This window comes from Syngnathus floridae, chromosome 12, assembly GCF_059516105.1.
Source record: "Syngnathus floridae isolate MCC-2025c chromosome 12, RoL_Sflo_1.0, whole genome shotgun sequence".
Classification (NCBI taxonomy): domain Eukaryota; kingdom Metazoa; phylum Chordata; class Actinopteri; order Syngnathiformes; family Syngnathidae; genus Syngnathus; species Syngnathus floridae.
This window is the reverse complement of record NC_142424.1, coordinates 2,689,231-2,710,345: the sequence shown is the minus strand read 5'-3', so window position 1 is coordinate 2,710,345 and position 21,115 is coordinate 2,689,231. Positions and strand designations below refer to the sequence as shown.

Here is a 21,115-nt window from a genome sequence, read left to right as displayed (position 1 = left end):
TGTAAAGAGAGTGTGACACCCTCATTTGTTCAGTGTTGGTCACACTCGTCCCTCCTATTGGCCGCATTTCAAGTTCAGACAGAAGATTGAACCCTTCACCTTGTATCCGGACCCGGCTTTAATTAAATGGCAATTGAAATGGTCAGCCACGCTCTTTGTCAGAGGCCAAGACGTGACCCACATTAACCTTTGATATCTACCTTGTGTGTGTGGTGTCGTGTTTTGTGTTAGTGTGTGTGTGCAGGGCAAAGCCATCAAAAAGCTTGACAGCCTCTCTCAGCTCTAATGACTACTTTGACCTTCCATTGATAAATGGAGGAATGACACAATCTCTCCTTCTGTCTTAGGCGTGCAGTGCAGCCTTTTCTTTTCTATGACGACTGTTTTTATTATCCGTTAAATCTTAACATTTGTACAAATTTGGCTGCCACCAAAATAAAAGTAGAAGAACCACATCATTCTAAAAACGGCTGTTATGCTAATATTACTTCGCTAGAAACCCCATTCAATGTAAGGAAATTTAGTTTTAAAGCACTAAAAAACAACTAATAATTCGTTTTTTAATGAATTATGCAGCCAAAATGTGCATTTGTGCGTATATTTGGATAAAACTGTCACTCCACGAGAGCGACGCGGATAAAAGCGCTAGGGCGCTGTCCGTGGTGCTGAAGCGATATCCTTACAATCCACTAAGAAGCGCTCACGAGTTCTATCCATGGTCGGCCTACTGTGGTTTCAGATAAGAAGAAGAACGGTTTGGCGTCTGTGTGAGTGTGTATGTTTCCTGTTTTTGCAGCACAGTTCAAGACGATGGGGTGAGTGTTATTCTGCTGTTATAATTTCAGGGGTAAAATCCACACTTGTATTTAATGCATTGATGTTTTGATTTTAAATGTAGTTTGAGGAGCGAATTGCATGTTTGATCGCCGTGTTATTCGATGTTTTTGGAGCTCAAGCCGCTGTCATCCCACACAATGCAGCATCCCAATGCAAGCTAGCTCCGTGCGAGCTGTCATTTAGAAAAGATCTCTTTGTTTCTTGTCCTACCAAGACTAATAAACATGATTCCTGCCTTAATTGTAGCCTTCGTGCATAGAATAGGGTTTATATTAATCAGATTTTTTTTTAATAACATGATATAGTTATATTAAGTCACTTCAGTGGTTATTTAATGAAATCGTTGAATAAAAAAGTACCAGTATAATATCAATAATGTAATGATTCTGAGTACTAAGGAGACCTATTTACTATTTTTATTTGTTTGTGCAGTTTGCCAGAGTCCTTGTGACCTTCAGTGGTGACTCTTTGGCCACCACCCAGCTGTTAATCAACATGCAAGGTTTCTACTCCAAGCTGGACTCTTCCCCACTGCTGGGGGGAGAGGGCGCCCCCGTGCCCCTGAGCCTGGCTGTGGAGACGGAAAAAGCCCAGGCGCTTTTGCAGACATTCAGCTCCGCCTCCCTGCTGGCTTCGGCGGGTCTGGGCGTCTTCTGCGTGGCGGCGGACCACGCCCTGCAGCTTCCGCTCATCCAGCATCACCTGTGGCTGCGCGCCGCCCTGGACAACGGGACCCATGCTGTTGTGGGGTTGTGGTCCTGGGCTGTGGTCATCGGGCTCAGGAAGAAAAGTGACGTCTATGAGGTGCTGCTGGCGGGTCTCCTGGCGTCCATCATTGACTTGGACCATTTCTACATGGCCGGCTCACTGTCACTCAAGGTGCTTTTTGACACACAAGCAACATTTTAGTTTTGTCGTGATGGGAAAGTAAGGTGATTTATTTTTTTTAGTCCACTTATTCAAATTAATATACACAAATGCGTTTTGTCACGCAGGCCGCCGTCTCCTTGCCTCAGCGGCCTCCTCTCCACTGCTCGTCTCTCATTCCCGTCCTCTGCCTGTCCCTCCGCTTACTCATGTGGCTGGGACGCCTCAAAGACGCCTGGTGCTCGTTGCCGTGGATGCTCTTCATATCCATGGCGACGCATCACGTGCGGGACGCTGTGCGCCGCGGCCTGTGGGTGTGTCCCTTGGGGAACACGGCGCCGCTCCCCTACTGGCTTTACGTCAGCACCACAGCGACGCTTCCTCACCTGTGCTCCGTGCTCATGTACCTAACCGGAGCCAGAGACGTCATCTCCACCAAACACGGAGTCGCCATCGATGTGTAGACTCCGTTAGGAGATTGTGAGGTGCAACAAAAGGGATGGCAAATTAATGGAAGGGAGAAACTATGAACCAAATCCCAAACAAATGAGTGCCAACTTTTACTTTCCTATCCTGTAGGTAGTTATTGCTTATTCACCTTTATGATATTTATCCAGTGATGACTAATTGATATTATCACAAGTACGCTGTCTCTCACCAATATTTACTTTAACAAAATGTCTGAAGTGTCGCCTTACTTCAGAATGCTTCAATTGCACTTGCTTTATTGTAGTCATAGTCGAATCATTATTTTTTCACTGTCTACATGCAAATTCTCGTGTATTTAAATACCAGTTAACATCATAATATAATTTATAGATTATTTTAATTTAATGTTTAATTATTTTTCATTAGAAATTTTAAACCATATTTATTTTCTATTTATTGTTATACTGCTGAGGAAAATGTCGATTAAAACACAGATTTCCACTTCGTATTGCGATTTGACTAAATATATTTAGCCTTGTGTAGAGGTTTGAATAAGGCTAGATTTTGTCCTCATTTTTAACCTGTATAGAAAGTCGTCTGTTTTGTTTCAGTATCATGAAAAGGCTGATGTCATCCTGTCTCCACTAGAGGGCGACAAAGGACCAAGGTGGAATTGATGATTAATCCATGCAAACGGTATGTTTATTTTCATCGTGTGCTGCTGTATTATACATTTTGGCATCTTATAGTTTAATAAGACTTTGTAATCACTTCTGCTCTTATAATATAAAAAAAATGTTTGGAAATATTTGTCACATGTTGGAGTTTTACAAACTTGGTTACGAAGAGCAGTTTGTAAGGACACATGCACTTAGAATAATGTTTTTCCAGAAACTAACAGTTGTTAGCCAAACCTCTTATCACTGCTTAAGTCATCCACTTGAAGCCTCTTTTGCACATAAGTTTGTTTCCAGTGCTTTGCACTGTTTAGTTGCTGTAAAAAAAAAAAAAAAAAAAAAAAAAAAAACACTTAAAATAATACAGGGAATGCGCTATTATTTTCATCTCAATAAAAAACATCTGGAATATGACTTTGCTACAGGAAGCACAAGTTGCGGCTTTTTCCATGAAGAATTAAAGAAAGCACCCGAAAACTGCCGGTGTGATAAAATAGTATTTATTTTTTTACAGAAACATACAAAGGTAGGGAGGGCACAAATAACAGCTTATGGTGATATCTGGCAAACAAATGAAGCCACAAAAAAAAGACACTATGTACATCTGAGGATGGATGCCTGAAAGAGGCTCCTGGCATCACAAAATAAAGAGAAAACAAAGTTTCTATAAAGACTAAGAAAAGACTCACATGGAATTATGGACAGTCTCTAATACTGCACTTTGCCCCAAAAAATGTAATTTTATTACAATATGTGTCTTAACACCAAGAAAAAAAAAAATCCTAAGTGTTTGTTGTCAGTACAAATCTAAGTTTAAATCTAATTGAAAAGTTTAACTCAACAATCCCCTCCACATTTTAATTATCTATTTTTCCTAGATATTTAAATTTAATGAAAAAGAACAAACACTATCCTCTCCAATAAATATATTTCTTAGATTGTCAGGGACCTTCTAAGTTGACCCCAAAAAATGAAATGATGTTGAATGATCAGTCCAATAGAATAACAGCAAAAATAAAAGCACAATACTGGGCACATAAATACCGATATCCTCAAAAAAAAAAGTTAAATGTGGTCATCTGGAATTTCAAATATTTCCATCAATTCTTAGTTACACAGATTCTTTTGAACACCTTTGATTTTCCCAATGAACTGAGCTAATCTGTGGTTTGTGACATACATGTGATATACGATGAACTCACAAAAACAAAGCTTCAACTGGATCTGTGCGTGTTATGCGGGGCTAGCTTGAGAGAACACGGTCATTCGTCAAAGCGCTACTAACTTGACATCGTACGCAATCGGTCAGATGACTGCACAGCTTTTGGATGACAAAAACACAGGCGAGATAATGGAAGAAGAAATACGACACAAACTGAGGTATTTGGGGCTTCTCGTGAGCGCCGCTCGTTACTGTTTACCGAAGATCACAAGCTTTTAGGACACCAAGCGTCGTGAGATTGGCTTTTGTTAGGTAACCATGGTAACCGCTATCTCACCGGACCACACGGCCACAATAAGACTAGTCAAGTAAGGGACTTGAAAATATCCTGTATTTGTTTTTCCTGTTTCTCCAAAGCTGTAAGGTATACAAGCATTTGGGCAAACTAGGTTAACAATTTGACTATTTGATTCTTCCTTTATTTCAACCCAAATCTCCGTGGATGGACGAATACAAAAAAAATATTAGCATGCAACATAAAAAAAGCAATACAAGTTGCCCACTTGTTGCCAGCTGCCCTTCTTCAGGCTTCTTTGACGCTTCAATGGTGCCAGATCAAGTCTGCCACTCATTCACAGCGTCGAGTCTGTCTGCTATACGTGACCGGATAACCCATGACGACTAAAATAACCTGAGGGGTCATTAGAAACGTCCCACCAGGAGGCTCGTGCTGCAGATGCATTGCGCGGAAATGTCAAAGAGTTTGCTTTGCGTCGTCACAGTTCTTAAACGGATTCCGGTTCGTCTAGGGTAGTTGAATACGGAACGTCGGCGTGCTGTCATGACGGCCGAGTCTTCGGAGGAGCCCTAGAACGGGCCGAGGAGTAGATGATGTTTGACTTTAACCTGGAGAGAAGAAAATGGAAAAGGGACGCCACATTAAAAAAATCCATATATCATGTCAGTAAGCACTGCCAGATGGAAATGACAGAGTGGAGGACATATTTACAAGACCATATGTGCTTTTTATAGCGACACGTGGATGGCATTTGCTCAAATGTTTCATTTGATGTTGTTTAATCAATGCGGTGAATGCCAAGAGATGGATTCAGTCCATTGGTATTTTTTTTTTTGTGTATTTGTTTGTTTGCCGCACAGCCATGACACTCGTAATTTTGCAAATGGATTTCGAATAAGAGAGCGTACCCATTGACTTTATAATTATGTTAGCCACAGAGGCCATTTGTGCCATCCACAACTATCTCCCAAACGGGCAAAGCTGAGGAAATGCACAACCACACGTGTGGGAAGGGATCGTGTTCGGAAAACGTGTGCGACGGCACAGAAAGAGATTGAGGAAGATAATAGCGATTATTCCTGAAGTTGAGTTTCACGCAATGGGGGATTTGCTTGAGCGTTTTATTTCTAACCACCATGACCGGCCGGCGGGGGGGGGCGGAGCTAGGCCATGCGACTTAGCCAGCCTACTTTGTTGCTATATTTACCAAATTTTAAGAAGGAAAGAATGCGATGAGCAATAAATCAGCTCAGTGATGAAATGCAGTGTACACAAGTGAGAATCTAACTGATGTATTTACTGTCTTTATGGGTGCTTGGAGTTCTAAACTGCGCTGTCCCTGGTGGTCATGGTTACGCAATGACATACTTGCACTGGCAAAAAGTTTGGTGGGATCAGCTGAGGCTACTTTAGACCCCCGAAAAAAAAACATGCCACAAATTTTTTTAGGATGATACTCACGTCAAACTGGCAAGGACTTCATTTTGACCATAGAGGTGAGCTCTTGTTTGGTCACATGCTCACGCCGCCTCTGCCTCAACCTGCAAATGGAAAGCAATTTGCATTTAAAATAATAAATAAATGAATAAAACTAACTGCAGGAATAAATTTAAATAAAATAAAATAAACTGCAAGTATGTCTTACCACACCACAAAGATGAGGGAAACGACGGTTGCTACTATAACCACGGCAAACAAAACCAGCAGAATCACCAATCCCAAATTACTGTCGTCTTGCAGAACTGGCCCTGGAAAAAAATTCATGGGGGAAAAAAAAAATGGTAGAAGTTAAAAAAAAAATAAAAACACAGCCAATGTTGATGAGATGCAGAAGTAAAATAAAAACAGCATTGTCAGAGGGACACATGAATGCGTTTTTGGGTATAAATTATTCTAAATAAGCTATCATCACTTTACATTCAGATTTAAAACATGCCAAGAGTAAACAGACTCGCACAAAGTACACAAATACAAATCACAGAGAGGGGAATCCACATTTAAAAAAAAAAAAAAATCTTGCGGTAGTGGATTGATTGATGCGGCCCGGGTAAGAACACACAAAGAGAGTGCATCTGGTTCACAAAACATTTCGAAGCTCTAATCACTCACAGATGCACTTCTCCACAATTGAGTGCCTTTAGAAATCCAAGTGCGTGTATAGAGCGAGTACTTTTTTTTTTTTTTTTTTTTAACACATGTTGGCAACAGCGTGCCAGGTGTGTCAAACGGCTTGCCGGCATTTACCTTTTCATGAGTTCTTAATGTACTAAAGCAATGGCGGCTGCATGTAGATGTCATTTGAACAGTAAGCACTAACAGTAAATGATGCCTTATTATTTTGCCAGTAATAACGATCACCCGTGGCGACAAGAATGTGCTTCGATCAAAGTTTGACGCCAAACGAATCTTCTTTAATCATCTTGGCACATCAATGTCGAAAAACGTAAACTGATATTGCAAATGGCCACACGTTTATCATTTGGAGAGACTTACTAAGTGACTTTGAAGTCGATGTTTCTGGCTTTGTTTTGAAGGGAAAAAGATAGTCTGGAAAATTCTCCTCCAGAGGTTCAGACGTGGCGGGGGCTGCGGGATGAACGCACAAACACGTACATGTGTCAGTTGCGGTCGACATCATGGCTTGCTCAACTCGAGTTGTTTTTGCATTGCTGATGATATGCTGGGCTAAATTTACAAATACCGTAAATTTCGGACTATAAGCTGCGGCTTTTTCGCAAATTTTGAACCCAGAATCACAAGTTTTAGCTGGTGCGCCTTATAGTCCGGTGCGGCTTATAGTCCGAATATTTCGGTAATCAAATTACAAATAATGATCTTTTTCTAACCTTCCCAGGGCCGACCGTAAAGGAGAGGAGTCCAGTCACTCCACTGGCTATCGGCGTCAAGCTCGTCCCTGGCTCGGATTTGAATCTGATGGGGGTGCCCAACCAAGGCGTCAAAAATCTCCACTGAACTGTCTTCGGTGTAAACCTAATGGAGAAAGAAAGGACAGCAAATGGTAAGTACTTGAAAGATATGACTTGATGATCTGATCCGGGTTAACTATTAATTAAAATATAAAAGACTAACCTCTGACCAGTACTGAGATCCTTGTGGCCTGTATCGTACATGAAACATGAGAGGGAAAGCATCATGTAGCGGCCACGAGGAGGGAAGGTTCCATGAGATGAGAAGCCTCTTTGGAAAGCCTTCCACCTCATTGACCAACAGGGACTCGGGAGGGTCGGGTTTTACTGAAAAGACAAAAGTGTTTGGATAAGCTAATGTCCATTTACCTGGAATCTCGCTTTGGTTTGTTTTGACACGTTAATGGCACGTCAGTGCATGCACCGGAAAAAGCTTTTAGTCAAACTGACTCTCATTTAACGCAAATTAGCCAAATGTGGTAAAGTGCATGGTAAATACATGACTTTTATTTTACATATATATATAAATTTTATTGTTTATTTTTATTTATTTATTTATTTATTCATTCATTTATTTATTCATTTTTTAATACATTCTAATTGATTTATATAGTACTCAGATACCTTCCCACCTATTTTTTTTTTTTTTAGCATACTTACAGAGCTTATCTAGCTTAAAGCGGGCAGACGTTGTCTCGGAACCAAGCGCGTTCGTAGCCGTAATTCTAAGCGTGTGGATCGTTTGCCAAAAGGCTGGGTGCTCGACATCGCAGTACTTATGGACTGGGTCCACCAGGCAAGGCTGCCCGGCTTGTCCATTACCCCTTGAAAGAGACACAACAAAAACCCCTCAAAACTTGCATTCAGACTAAAACAGTGCAGCCAAGTGATTGCAGTAACTGACTTCTACCTGAGGGAGGCGTTGTACTCGACTGGAAGAAACGTTTTTACTGATTCTACCCAAGAGCAGCGAACATGAGTGTGATTAGGAACTTGACAGGAAATGCTGAGCAGCCCTGGAGGGTCTGCAAGAACAAAAGTCAAAGATAGAACATTCAGACTTGCTATCAAAGAAATAATTGAAGTCGTGGAAGAGGTTTCATAAGCAGTTCGAGGAAAACAGTTCTCTCCCTCGAAGGAGGGCCACTTAGGGAGCCATTTCCTTTTAGAGACAGTCACGGGAAATGGAGTCTTTGTCATTGTGATGGAATTAACACGAGTTTTCCTCGAGGACCAAATCTTTCAAGTACATAACTGAGTTTAATTTATTGATGAAAGATTAAAACTGTCAAACACTTACGGCCAAGTCTGAGTTTGATGGAGTGAAGGAGGAGCCCGTGGTTGTCATAGCAACTGTAATTGCCCTGGGCCGAAAGGTTAACGTGAAGCAGGACCAACGATCCATCTGATGTCACTTTGTGCCGAGGCAACGCTTGGTTGTCGTCGAGATGCCACGCCACCGGTATCCTAATTAGCCAACGTGTTAATAAGCTTGATTTAAAAAAAAAAAAAAAAGCAGAGATTAAAATTCCTTACTTCATTTGTGACTTCCCACATGCCAGTGTCACATTGGAGTCCAAGCGCCCGTACTGCACGTCCGAAACTGCAAACACAGACATAAAATATTAAAGCCGCTTGTCTGGCCGAGGCGCGAGCGCTCGTATTTTGCGGCGCCGTGGTCTGTATTAATGTGATGTATGTGTCACGCTTTGCACCGGGGTGGACACAATAACATAACCATAGAAGGTTCGTGGTCCTTCAGGCACCGAGCTGGAACCGACTTTGACGTGCTTGCTTGAGAGTGTTTCGGCTTCTCTGGAAGCTTGTCTGGTTAATCATTTCATGAGCATTAATCAACTCTTTTTGACACAAATAATAAACTAGCTGGATGAGAATAACATTAAATCAGAATCATCTTTATGGGCTCAGTATGTTTAAAAATAAAACGCACACAAGGAAATTGTCACTGGTTAGCTTGAGCTGCTCTCGTGGTTTACTAAAGATACCAGCTTTGAAGAGTTCTTCCTTGATCAATGATTATCCAAACAAAAACTTGATTATTGGTCTGCTTCTGTTTGGCACAAAGGTGGAATACAGATCGGACTGTTCACGAGTCACAACATCAGACTTTTTATGTGTCCACGTTTGAGACAATGTCTGACTTGTTTGATTCAAGTAGATGGAGGATTTTATATAAGTCCAACTTATAAAAAGTCTGCAAAGCGTGCAAGATAATTGAATTATTTCTGCCCTAAATCACAAAGAGTATTTTTCCTCACGCAACCTTCGCGGCATTTAGCAATAAAGCAGCCTGACTTTTTCGAGGTCTCCAAAACTGCTTTATCCAAAATACTGCAGTTTAAACGTGTTTAGATAGCTACATGATATGAACGTTGGCTTTTACAGCACATCTCAAGTGGAAAAATATTTGACAGGGAGTACAGAGCTAAGCACACACTAACTTTAATTAATTCACAACTTCTGTGCCCGCTCTGCAGGACTTTTTTTTTTTTTTGCTAACTCACAATTTGGCCTAAGTTTCAGTTTCCTGTTTTTCCTACTTGCGTCTTATTTGCTCAGGCATAATATGGAGCTTATCAGCTCTGATCATATTGATTTATTTTTTTATATATTGTCAGACCCTTCGTTTTTGCAGTTGTGTGTAGTGCAAAGATGTCTGGTTCGAATGTGTGTCTTCATGTTTTATTGGCAGTCAAGCACATTATTCCCCCAAACCCACAGCGTTCCACTCATATCTGATTTTGCCTCTGGCAAAAAAAGAAAAAAAAAAAAAGCCACGGCGCATGCATAAGTACCCGCACAAAAGCACACGCACATGCTTTTAAGTGCATGCCTTCACATACACAAATAAACGTTCACACAAACATATGTGTGGAGGAAAGCTGGTCAAATCAGTTCATGAAAAAGTTTATAAAAAAAAAAAAAGTGTTGTGTTGGGTTACAGGAAGGGGGAATAAAACTGACAGTTTTACGGCCAGTATTCTTATTAATGAAATGAATAATTTAACCTCAGCTTGGATCAGATAACAGACACAGCGAGGAAAAATATTGGGGAGGCGTTAAGAAAAGAGGAAAAATATCTCTAAGAAAAAGTTGTGCCATGACAATTTCTCAATACCAACGAGGGGGAAAAAAAAATCCACGTCGACAATAGAATTTATGCGAAACGCTAACCGAAGAAAACATTCAAATGGGGCTGAAAATGCTTAGAAAACCATAAAAGTGAACAAAATGAAGGCTTTGCAAGACGATGGGAAAATGTTTTCTTTACAATGCGTGTCTTTTATGGTATTTTTCCAAAAGACAAAAACATACATTATAACCAGTTATTTGATTCTAAATGCTAGATGTCTTCTTTTCTCTTTAACTGAGCGCCCAGAATAGACCCAAATACTTTTTATATGTGCATGTGAGTTTTTTTTATTCGTTTAACAAAATTATTTTTAAATATGTCCTCACGATAAGTGAAGGAGCGTGTGTCTGTTACCTTCATTGGTCCAAATCTGGGCACCACTGAGACATAGTGACCAAGATAAAAACCAGATGACTGTCAGACTCCCAGGACTGGACAAAAGACCTGGCATCTGTAAAGACACACAAGGGATCATCATCAGGACTTAAGACTTATCATAATAGTAATATTTGACTTTTATATTTCTTTTGAGTTGGATTTTGAGCGAGCAACAATTTAGAAGTTGCTGATGTGACAATTTTAGTCAAACTATGAAACTAATAGAAGACAGCCCTGCTCCAAGGCCAGTCAACCACTTTTCCCATTAAACTTAAATTTGCAACCAAAACCATATGTATTATATGTCAAAACATCTTTTTGAAAAATTCTAAAAATAAAATTCCACAAGATCAGCATTTTTAGTCAATTATGTAAAGAAAAGACTGAAACATGAAACTTAAATATTCACGCAGTAACTTGTATGCAATTTTTTTTCTAACATAGCTCCAACGTAACTCTCAAAATCCAATTCAAGAAGAAAAATTGATAAAAACTGAAAATAATATTTGCATTACGGTGCTGTCCGTCTCTGGCATTGTGGTGTTACATTCACCACGTTGCCAGTCTGACCTCTCAAAGCACACTCAGCAGATTCAAAGTTGATATGTTTACATTCCTTCTCCTCTTGCAGCCGTGCCACCTTGCTGCTAGAGGAAAGCCTTGAGAAATGTGAGACCTTCTGTGTCTGCCATTCACATTCGGACCATTACGAAATCCACTTCTAGCAAAGTTCATGAATCAATCAATTAGGACTTGGCTCTTTGCTTGTTCACAATCTCAAGGAGCACTGATAACTCCTCAAGTTCTTTCCACAGGCTGTTTGTCTCTCTGCAGGATTTGTGACTCAGTTCTCCCAATTGTCACGTTTCACTATCTCAACAAACAGTAGTAAACTTTCCGCAGCCATGGATTTCATCACCAGAATGCCATAACCATGTCTAAAATATGCCTAATAAATCCCAAGTGCCATTTTCCTAAAACAGATCCTATAAAGGTCAAGACACTTTACGAAAAAAAATATTGGTTTGAACCCCAATTGAAGAAATGAGGCCAAGCTGAGGAATCGTGACAGAGGTCAAGTATTAGCTCATGCTGAATCTTAATAAGCAGCGGAAAGAGAATGGAGTACATACTTCCCCAAAGATCAAAACAAATCCTTGGCTAATGACAAAAACAAGTCATGCTAAAAAGTTGCATGCACACTTGCACGATGACTAATCTGATTCTGGAGTAGACACTTTTAACCGTTGGTCTGTGTGGCAGCACAATCACACATCCTGAGTCACTCGTGCTGCTGCATGCCACTGCACATTCGGTCATCTTTACGAGGGCAAAAAAAGCAAGACAGGAAAGGGACTGAAAGAGAGAAGGAAAAAAAAGAAGGTGGGTGAAATGGGGGCTAGAATACAAGATGATAGAAAAGAAGGTGAACTATCTGAGTTTTATGACTAGAAGTTTCCATGACTACGCTTTTCTTTGTCTTCAAGTTCTTTTTTTTAAAGTATTTTTTATGGATGTTGGCAAACACTTTGGCTGGTCCTCAAATGCAACAAAAGTATAAAAAAAAAACTGGGTGTGACTTATAGTCTGAAAAAAAAACTGTTTGATTCAACACCAGTTTAGCTAACTGTATATATTATATATATATTTATATATATTTTTATGTTGGGTCAATGAGGGAGCTTGTACTCAAGATTAAATAAATGACAAATTGAGGTATCAGCTAGCAGCATGTGTGCGTGCATGAATGTGCACAAGCGCTGAACCAACAAGATTTGAGGGTCAAGCCAAAATGTGCGCCGTGTTAACGGGGGCAACACTACAATGGCTCCTGTGTTTACCCAAGTTGCTATAGCAACCGCTGCACATTCATTTGGCTCTTTCAGACGACAACAACTCTACTGACAGACATTTACGTTTTACTCTGGAGTCACCCATTTAAAATATAACACACAAATGTTTATGAATGAATAAAGATCATTTCAATCTCGGTATGATGGAAGACAGGACACTTAGTCTTCTCCAAAAGTTGGTGCCATATACAATCTGTGAAAAAATACCAAAGACTAAACACACAAAGAAATAATGGCTACCATGTGTATACACTCACAGCACTTAGCCAATCTGCAGATAAAGACCAGAGTGGCTATAAGAGATTTTCAGAGTTGGAATAATGACATGTTAAGCAATCTGCCGGAGGCTTGTTATTGAGCTATTCAAATGACTTTTCAGAATTTGGTATGTGTATCACAACCTTGACTTGGGTTTCGTGCTTGTTTGAGTGACTGACTGAACGCTGCGGCAGAATGTTGGCCTAAATTCGACAATACTGGAATTTCCTTTAGCTCAGCCGCCAGGGCAAGATGGCTACCATATGCCAGATATTCACAAAATGCATACTCGGGGGGTTGGATGTGGATTTGGCCACCGTTTTGCTCACACCTCAAATTTGAAACGAAGTGCACACTTGATAAATATTAACATCTGAGAAGCGGTTGACTTGATTTCTGGTCATTGTTGCCAATACTTAATATACAAGCTAGTTTTTCGCAACAGTGATTTCTGAGGAAGAACTCAGAGAGTTACAACTGCTAAATCTTACCCACAAAAATAAATAGTTCATTAATTGACATTTTTAGTGCATAAAAAAGTAGGCGTGTGACTTGAACTTCTTATTGGGTTTGTTTTATTTATTGCATTCTTTGAAAACTGGTTTTCCTTCTTTCCTACCACATGTTTTGGATGTAGCCACTGGATGTTTGTTTTATATTATTATACTTATTAATCTTATTCATTTTGTATTTTTCACACAGGCCAAGACATTTTGTTCCATCTGACAACCTGAGGACCAGAAATTGTGTCCAAACAAAAGACATCCCGTGGTATGGTTTCTGACAAAGCTCCTTCTGCAAGTTTGAAGGTCAGTTTTGCTCTCGGGCTTCCTAATGTAGCTTGATCTTGGTTACGTAAAATGACTTACACCTTCGCTTTTGCTTTCACGCCAAACGAGACAATGTGCAGACCTTTTTGTTCTAAACAAATGTGCAGCAGCTCTTTCCTCTCTTCATGCAAGAATCATTAAAGCTCCATCTTTAGGTCCACTTTTCAATTAACCTCTAAGTCCTTATGTTTAAAATGTAGTAACTAACATAAGCCCTTATGAAGCCCTTTGAGACTGTTTGTGATTTAGGGCTATACAAATAAACTTGACTTGACTTGACTTAACTACTGGAAAGCATAGAAATAAAAAAAAAGTCTCCATGAGGAAAATCAACTGCCACACTTTTATAGAGTTCAACACGGCTTGACTGTTTGGATTCTATTCAGATGGAGCCAGCTGTAATAACTAATCTGGGCACCACCAAAAAAAAAAAAAAAAAAAGCACACGTGCGTTTGGAAAAGAGGACAATTTAATCTTGCCAATCATGTGCAGATTAATCAACGTTTGTCAATATATTTTAAAACTAGTTAAACATCCAACAACCTTTCACATCTGCTCTCGGTTAAATCAGCAAAGCTTCAATGAAACGCCCAGCCCAAATCTAACCAATCAATTTCTAGCCCTATAATTTATGACCAGATACGGAATCAAGCAACAAATTAAGATAAGACATTTGGCTTGCTGTCAAAACCCGGAAAAAAATAACTCAACTGCATGAACTCCTACATGCTCAGTTGCATAAGATGATTGGCGCACTTATCACAGTCCAAGTCCATAAGACAGCAGGTTGACTGACCCAGACAAAAAAAAAAAAAAATCTGGTTTGCCACACTGTGCTGATCGCCTGAGAGAGCAGAGCGAGCGAGAGAGAGAAAGTAAATGCAGCGTCCAAGTGCGTTTGACTGGCGCCACGCAACTGCTGGAAGCAATTATAGAGACATAAAGCAGATAGCCGTTTTACACAAGACCGAGAATCAAAAATGCATGCATATACACAAAATGTGCACATTTAGCAATTGATAAATGTCATTTCATAACAATGCACATTTCAAACAGGCATTCCAAACCACTTGTATTGTATTTTTTTTGTATAAATTCTGATTCTAATTCACACAGATTTCAATTAAAAAATCATTAACGCTGAAATCAGCTATTATTGTTTACCCAGACCTTTAACACAGTTACCAGAGTTTCCGCTATTTTCTTCCAGCAGGAAGGAAAAATATTGGGAAGAGCTCCCCACCCCCTTCCCCCTTTTCCACCCATCCCCTCCCACTCAAAAGTATTGTGACCATCGAACATTGTAACCCCAAATTTCTCGAGGAGTGAGTCATTCTGCTGGGAATTCCGCGCCTTTGCCCATTGCTACCGACCGTCCTCGTACACAGAAGAAAATTTACGAGTAGAAACTGATATTGGAAAAATAAGTCGGTAAAAAAAGAAAATATGGGATGAACAGACAGTAACATAAATCAGCATCTGTTTAACGACGCGTAAAAGTATGAGGACCTTCAAGACCGACAATGCACAGTCCAAACTAATGAGTGTGGTGATTTACAGTAAACACTGCACAAAAGCATTTTTTTAATTATATCAACAGACAAAGCCTTTACATACAGCTCCGAGCACTTTGTCTGGAACACTTCTAGTAAACAGGAAGTGATGCGTATTTGCAGGAGTTGATATAAGCGGTGACGCAAAACAGATGATATATGTCATAAAATTTACAATGTTCTCGCCAAATTAAATCCGTGTTCAGATATGCAATGAGTGTTAAGGCACTTGACTTTCAGTCAGGCCATTTTTATTCACCACGTGTCAAGAAGCCATACTTGAATTTTTAAAGACAGTTAATAAATTATCCATGAATAAGCACCTGGAATCTGGGAAGGGAACAAGAAGTAACTAAGTGAGTGATAAAAGATGAACATCTGCTTTGAGACATTGGGTATTTGTTTACAATGAGTGCTTGCGTAACTCAAATTATGATTACATGTACTTCTGAGATGTAAACACTTCTGAATGATTAAAAAAAATGTCAACGCTTGATTATTAATGTTAAGCTGACAGAACAAGAAATGTTTATTCAATATTGTGCAAATAAGAGCCCTTCCCCCAGGTCCTTATGTAAAGCAAACTCGATTAGCTCTTTTTTTTTAGTTTCCTCTTCCGGAAAAATATCTCGCTAATTAGATTTCCATGTAAGTGATGAGGGCAGAGAAAGGTGTTGCTAAGAGCTGGCGCCCATTTCCAGACTACAGTCCCGCTATATAACAGTGAAGTTAAGACAAAACGGCCGACTGTAAATCATCCCAAAATTAAAAATATGGAAAATGTTAGCATGCAACATACAATCGAGAAAACTGTTAAAAATCCAAAAATGATAGACTTCAGATACTGCTGTGGTTCTGAAACAACTATAAAATTCCAAATAAAATTTGATTCCACATAATCAAAATAAGTAGGAGCAAAGCATGCATGGCAGCTACAGATTTATACCCGCTATGACAGGTTAGTGTTTTTACACGTTAAAAAAAAATAAAAAACTTTGTCTGTAGGCGATTGTAATCTAACAGAAAAGACTTACCATTTAACTTAACATCATTTCTATTAGTTTCTGTCATGTACCTGCCAAATCTGATATCATCATCATGCTCCATAAGGCCTCTTTAACCTCCTTGAAAAATACAAACGCTCCATAAAAACAACAAACAGCAGCAGCAGGGGAGCCACGAGGCATAAAAGCACAGAGAGGGAGAGGAAAAGAAAAGAAATGGAATTTGGGTCAAAGGTCACAGTCAAATTTCACTGAAAAGGTGGCGCTTGTTCATCCTCATCTTCAATAGACATTCCAACACGATGATGTCGGCACCGACGTGAGCTCACATAAAACGTGTTTTTCACGGCCGCTTGTTTTTCTCAAGAACGGATCCTTCGTAGAAATAAGTTTTGCTTCGTCACGACAGACTCAAAAATGAAAGTGACAAGTCTATCAATTATTGAGGATGAGTCCGTAAGGGTGCAGACGGGAAATGAAAGCGTGGCCGCACAAGTCGAGGTTGCGGAATAGTATTTTTTTAGCGTTTTCTCTTTTTGTCCAAGGCTGATAAACTTGCATGTTCGATACCACTTTATTCCAACTGATACGATACCAAGTACCCGATACCACTAGTACGTTGGCAGTATCACGAGTACCGATACCGAAAGCCAGGTGACTGACATTATCCCACTCTTAAAATTACATTCAAATAAAATAGATTAATATAAAGAACTGAGGTTCATGCAGGTAAAACGTTTATTTTCAATTAAAATTCCATGAGCATTATCATAACACTATCACTATTTTTATTGGTCAGTGAAGCTTAAAGGAAGCCACAACTCTAAGCCACAAGACCAGACTCCACTTTGGTGGCTTCACGATGTGGCTTGGAGCAGTCGGAACTGTAATTAATATCGGGAAGCAAGGTCGGGACTAGAAAGAGACCAACCGCTTCGAATTTGAGATTATTATTTTTAATGCAAAGTACTGCCTCAAAAATACTGCACTCTACTTTTTGAGTGGCGATAGACGAGATGAAAAAGAAGTAGAGTGGAGAAGAAATGCCCCATTGTAGGGCCCCTCAAAGTTGGTTCAATATCAAAAGCTGGCTCTCTCTGCCTCTCTCATACAAACACACACATACCGAGAAAAGTATGGCCTCAGAGTCGGAGCTGGCAGCCAGCGCCGAAGTTCTTGGAGCAGCTTTCGCTCTAATTTTGAATTGATTACCAAGGGCCCACATGTGCGGAGAAGAGAATATGAAGACTCGTATGATTATGTGTTTATAAGTACGTTCGGAACCCCTGGGTCACTACGCATGTGCTGAACGTATAGTGCCCATATGTGAGTCTGTGAGGAGGTCCATATGGAGCCAGTATGTGTACACATATACAGTTTATGTCTATGTGTATCTTGGCTAGTGTTGGAGAAGAGATTGGACTGCCAGGAAGAGCTGTCTACAGGCTATCAAGGGAAGCTGAAGTAAAACGAGAACCAGAACCTCTCTGAAACGCAATTCAGCGAGTGTGAAAAATAACTAAGCCAGGCCAAAAAATATGATTTTGTGCTTCAGTAGAAAATGTTGGCTCACTAGAAGTTGTGTATGAATAGTGGAAAGGTGGCGATTTGCAATCTGCAGGTTTGTTTTTGTGAGGACACGTTTTATTGCCGTGCCTTTGACAGCGGTGAAGTTCTTTATAAATGTTGATGACACTGAGACTGAGAAGAACATTTTTATCGTTTGGTCGTGATACTTTGTTTTATTTATTAGTGGTAAATTTCTCGTACACTTGCGTAACAGTAAAATGATCAAACTGGATGGTAAAATTTAAAACTAGGGAAGGGCGAGTACCGATAACAGCCTTATTTCGAAGTATCGGAACTTGCGGTTGAGGCTGGTAGCAGTATCGGCGCCCACTGGTGGCCGTTTTACGATCAGAAACGCGAAATCATAATTGTCGTTGATTTCCGGATGATTTTAAGAAAGAAATGCTATAATGGGAAATATAAGTCTTTATTTAAAATCAAGTCATACTTTTCAATTGAAAATTGACTTTATTTGGGCAGGATCAATTTTGATTCCTTTTTCATCTAACTCATTCTTTTGAACTAATCTGTGAGGATTTTTAGTTTGACAGTGGAAAAACAGAACCTGTCCTGAAGAGATTTTCTGGTTATATAAAGGGATCAAACATAGCTTTCTCCCAAAAATGGACCAAGGAGAGATTACAGTACTTTTCCTGATTAGCCAGAAAGGTGCAAAGTGAAAAGTACAATGGAAAATAAATCTGAAGCACATTATCATGCACTCCTACATGGTAATCATTAAACATAAAACTTAAATTTTAAAACTTCCACACTGGATTTGAAGTGGAAGAAGAGCAACATCTCTCTTCCCTAAAGCATCCTTGCACAAAATGCCCTTTTCTAATTGGAGTGACAGTCAAGAGGGGGGCACAAATTGCTGCTTATTTTAAGCAAAATACCTTTACTCTACTACTCCTGTGACGCCCCCCTAGGCTTGGGTCTGTTTGCATTCCTGTTGGACTCTATTTAAAGCCTTGATCACTTCACTGGCTGCAGGAATGCACATTTGTAGTGCCTAGACCACTGTCTCAAATCTATTTTCTCTCTAGTGGCAACCGCCCCATGAGAACAGGTATGATGTTGTTTATCATCGGGTGGAGAGGGGGGGGGGGGGGGGGGGGGGGGAGCAAGCTGCCCTCTTTGAGGCTCTTATTACTACTAAACAAACAAACACCAATTGGACTGCAAAACACATACTATGCTCATAAAATGATAATAAACAATTATCCAGTGATTTAGATAAGACATAAAATGTTAATGTAGAACATGTTCAGAAAAGCGCTATATAGATTGGATGCATTATTATTATTATTATTATTATTATTATTATTATTATTATTATTATTATTATTATTATTATTATTATTATGCATTATAAGTTTTTGCTTATCGCATCTGATAGTAGCATGACACGTCCCCACGCGGACAACATCGGAGTAATGTCCCTGCGGTCCCAAAGAGTGAGCCGGATAAACTTTCTGGCAGCCGCACGCGCATGCAGCCAGCGCGCTTAGCGAATGTCCTAACACCCCCCCCCCCCCCCCCCCCCCCCCCCTTTCCCCCGTGCGCTCTAGTTCAACGGTTTGAAATGAACTAACTTACCTTGGAAAATCTCTCCCCTTGAGTCAAGCGGACATTATTATTTCGTCTCCCATGTTTGGAACTATCGATAGGTGTTCTTCGGATTCCCGGAGAGACGAGAGGTGAGCGAGCGCGACACGGTAACCGAGTAGGACAAGCAGGAGGGGGGAGGAGAAGGGGCAGGAGGGTGGGGGCAAGGGAAGAAGGCCGGTCAAGCTGGGAAAAAGCTCATTGGACGAGCGAGCTGTCAATCATTTAACGAGTAGGCGGGGTGTGACTGTAAAGCGATTATATTGAGTCTGGGAAAAACAACACAGGGTACAGGTCTGAGGAGAGCGACAGTGGTGACCGAAAAACCAACTGTAGGGTCGTGATTTTTGTTCAAAATATCAGCTTTTGGAGGTTTATAAGTGCTACAAACACATTGCAAAAGTAAAGTCCCGGGAGAACATGATGATGTTATTGCGTCCCTCTAATTGAATACACATGATCATTCCTCATGCAAACTTGTTTACTGTATGTTCCAAATGTATTTCTGAGCAAAGTCATCAATCAGAATAGATAAATCATTGGGTCGTCGGTACAAATGCATAGTATCATTTAAAATAGATTTCCATCTGTTTGATGAGTCACTGTCTATATGTGGATCCAAGCTTGTTTCACTTACTGATACAGGATCTGTTTCTATACTAATCCGTTGCACAATGTGAGAACATCATCACTTGAAAGCCATTATCAAAAACAAGATCCTTGTTTATACCTGGAAAAAAACAGCACTCAATCTAATGCAGTCAAGAAAATGTTTATTTTGACATTATCAGTCAGTGGAGCAAGATTTTTGATCAACCCGTTTTTGCATTCCACTCTATTCAAAGAAAGAATGATTATAATTCAAAATTGGATGAGTCACAGTCTGTCTCGTTAAAAGCAATTACGGTGAACAAGACACACACAAAGGGACAAATAGCAACTTGTCTGTTTTGCTTGAAACTGTTTCGTTCAACTCCTTCCAAAGAATTAGTTTTTCTTTTTTTTAAATTTGATCTAAAACCGATGTTTAATTTGGGGCGAGTCACTGCCCGTCTCAAAAGATAAAATTAGGCAGTGAACAAGACTATAATAAGACAAATGACCCCTTGTTTGTTTGTATTATCCGCATTTGAATTCAAAAATAGTATTTGCAATTTTTTTTGCATTACTCAATTATTGTTTTTAAGTTTTATAAGATGTAGTGTGGCTCCACGTCTTGGACTTCTTCTTTTTGGATGCTTCATATTTTTTTTTTTCTTTTTCCTGAGTCTGGAATCAATAATTTCAACTTTCTATCAATGAACTAAACGGGGCGACTTTACTACGGCTGACGCCTGTTGAATGCATGTTGCGACCCCTGCAGTATTTCTTGTGTCATTACACAAACATTTGGAAAAATACGGCTGTAAAAAGTTGAACCAGGGTTAACTGTAATTTAGAGTCCGGAGTAGATTTTAGTCAAAAATACCCCAAATTAATCCCATCATTGGAATGGTCTATTATGATGATGTCAAAATGACAGTGGAGAACCTGTGACCCTTGACCTCAACCCATCCAACTTCAGTCTATTATTTCTACTTGCATTTGCCACATCCCATTTTTTTGTTCGTTACGTGCATCACACAAACTGCACATGCCAATGTTTAAAACAACAACAACACCCAGTGTTGACGTACCCACAGCATAGTTGACATTTAATTCTCCTCT

At 39.9% G+C, this 21,115-nt stretch overlaps 2 protein-coding genes across 2 annotated transcripts; one reads left to right on the top strand and one right to left on the bottom strand.

The window, feature by feature from the left end:
• The first annotated feature begins 728 nt into the window (after nucleotides 1–728).
• tmem267 (transmembrane protein 267) lies at nucleotides 729–2,634 on the top strand. Its single transcript, XM_088391651.1, has 3 exons — nucleotides 729–815; nucleotides 1,270–1,716; nucleotides 1,833–2,634. Exons 2-3 carry the CDS (start codon nucleotides 1,333–1,335, stop codon nucleotides 2,166–2,168), a joined length of 720 nt encoding a protein of 239 aa, XP_088247777.1. The 5' UTR covers nucleotides 729–815; nucleotides 1,270–1,332; the 3' UTR covers nucleotides 2,169–2,634.
• A 660-nt stretch (nucleotides 2,635–3,294) lies between these two features.
• Nucleotides 3,295–19,534, bottom strand: il11ra (interleukin 11 receptor subunit alpha). Its single transcript, XM_088391648.1, has 12 exons — nucleotides 19,400–19,534; nucleotides 10,706–10,802; nucleotides 8,734–8,800; nucleotides 8,498–8,664; nucleotides 8,108–8,222; nucleotides 7,858–8,021; nucleotides 7,361–7,524; nucleotides 7,117–7,261; nucleotides 6,764–6,856; nucleotides 5,916–6,018; nucleotides 5,732–5,811; nucleotides 3,295–4,878 (listed from the first exon to the last, which is right to left on the bottom strand). The coding sequence occupies exons 2-11, from the start codon at nucleotides 10,800–10,802 to the stop codon at nucleotides 5,733–5,735; spliced, it is 1,194 nt and encodes a 397-aa protein (XP_088247774.1). The 5' UTR covers nucleotides 19,400–19,534; the 3' UTR covers nucleotides 3,295–4,878; nucleotide 5,732.
• Nucleotides 19,535–21,115: the final 1,581 nt, after the last annotated feature.

Excerpts from the sequence above, each read along its gene's own strand:
- tmem267 (XM_088391651.1), top strand. The coding sequence starts at position 1,333 with ATGCAAGGTTTCTACTCCAAGCTGGACTCTTCCCCACTGCTGGGGGGA. Across the intron at positions 1,717-1,832 it reads CCGGCTCACTGTCACTCAAG|GCCGCCGTCTCCTTGCCTCA; the intron begins GTGCTTTTTGAC and ends TTTGTCACGCAG.
- il11ra (XM_088391648.1), bottom strand. The coding sequence starts at position 10,802 with ATGCCAGGTCTTTTGTCCAGTCCTGGGAGTCTGACAGTCATCTGGTTT. Across the intron at positions 7,525-7,857 it reads CTTTAAGCTAGATAAGCTCT|TAAAACCCGACCCTCCCGAG; the intron begins GTAAGTATGCTA and ends TTGTCTTTTCAG. Across the intron at positions 5,812-5,915 it reads TCCCTCATCTTTGTGGTGTG|GTTGAGGCAGAGGCGGCGTG; the intron begins GTAAGACATACT and ends TTCCATTTGCAG.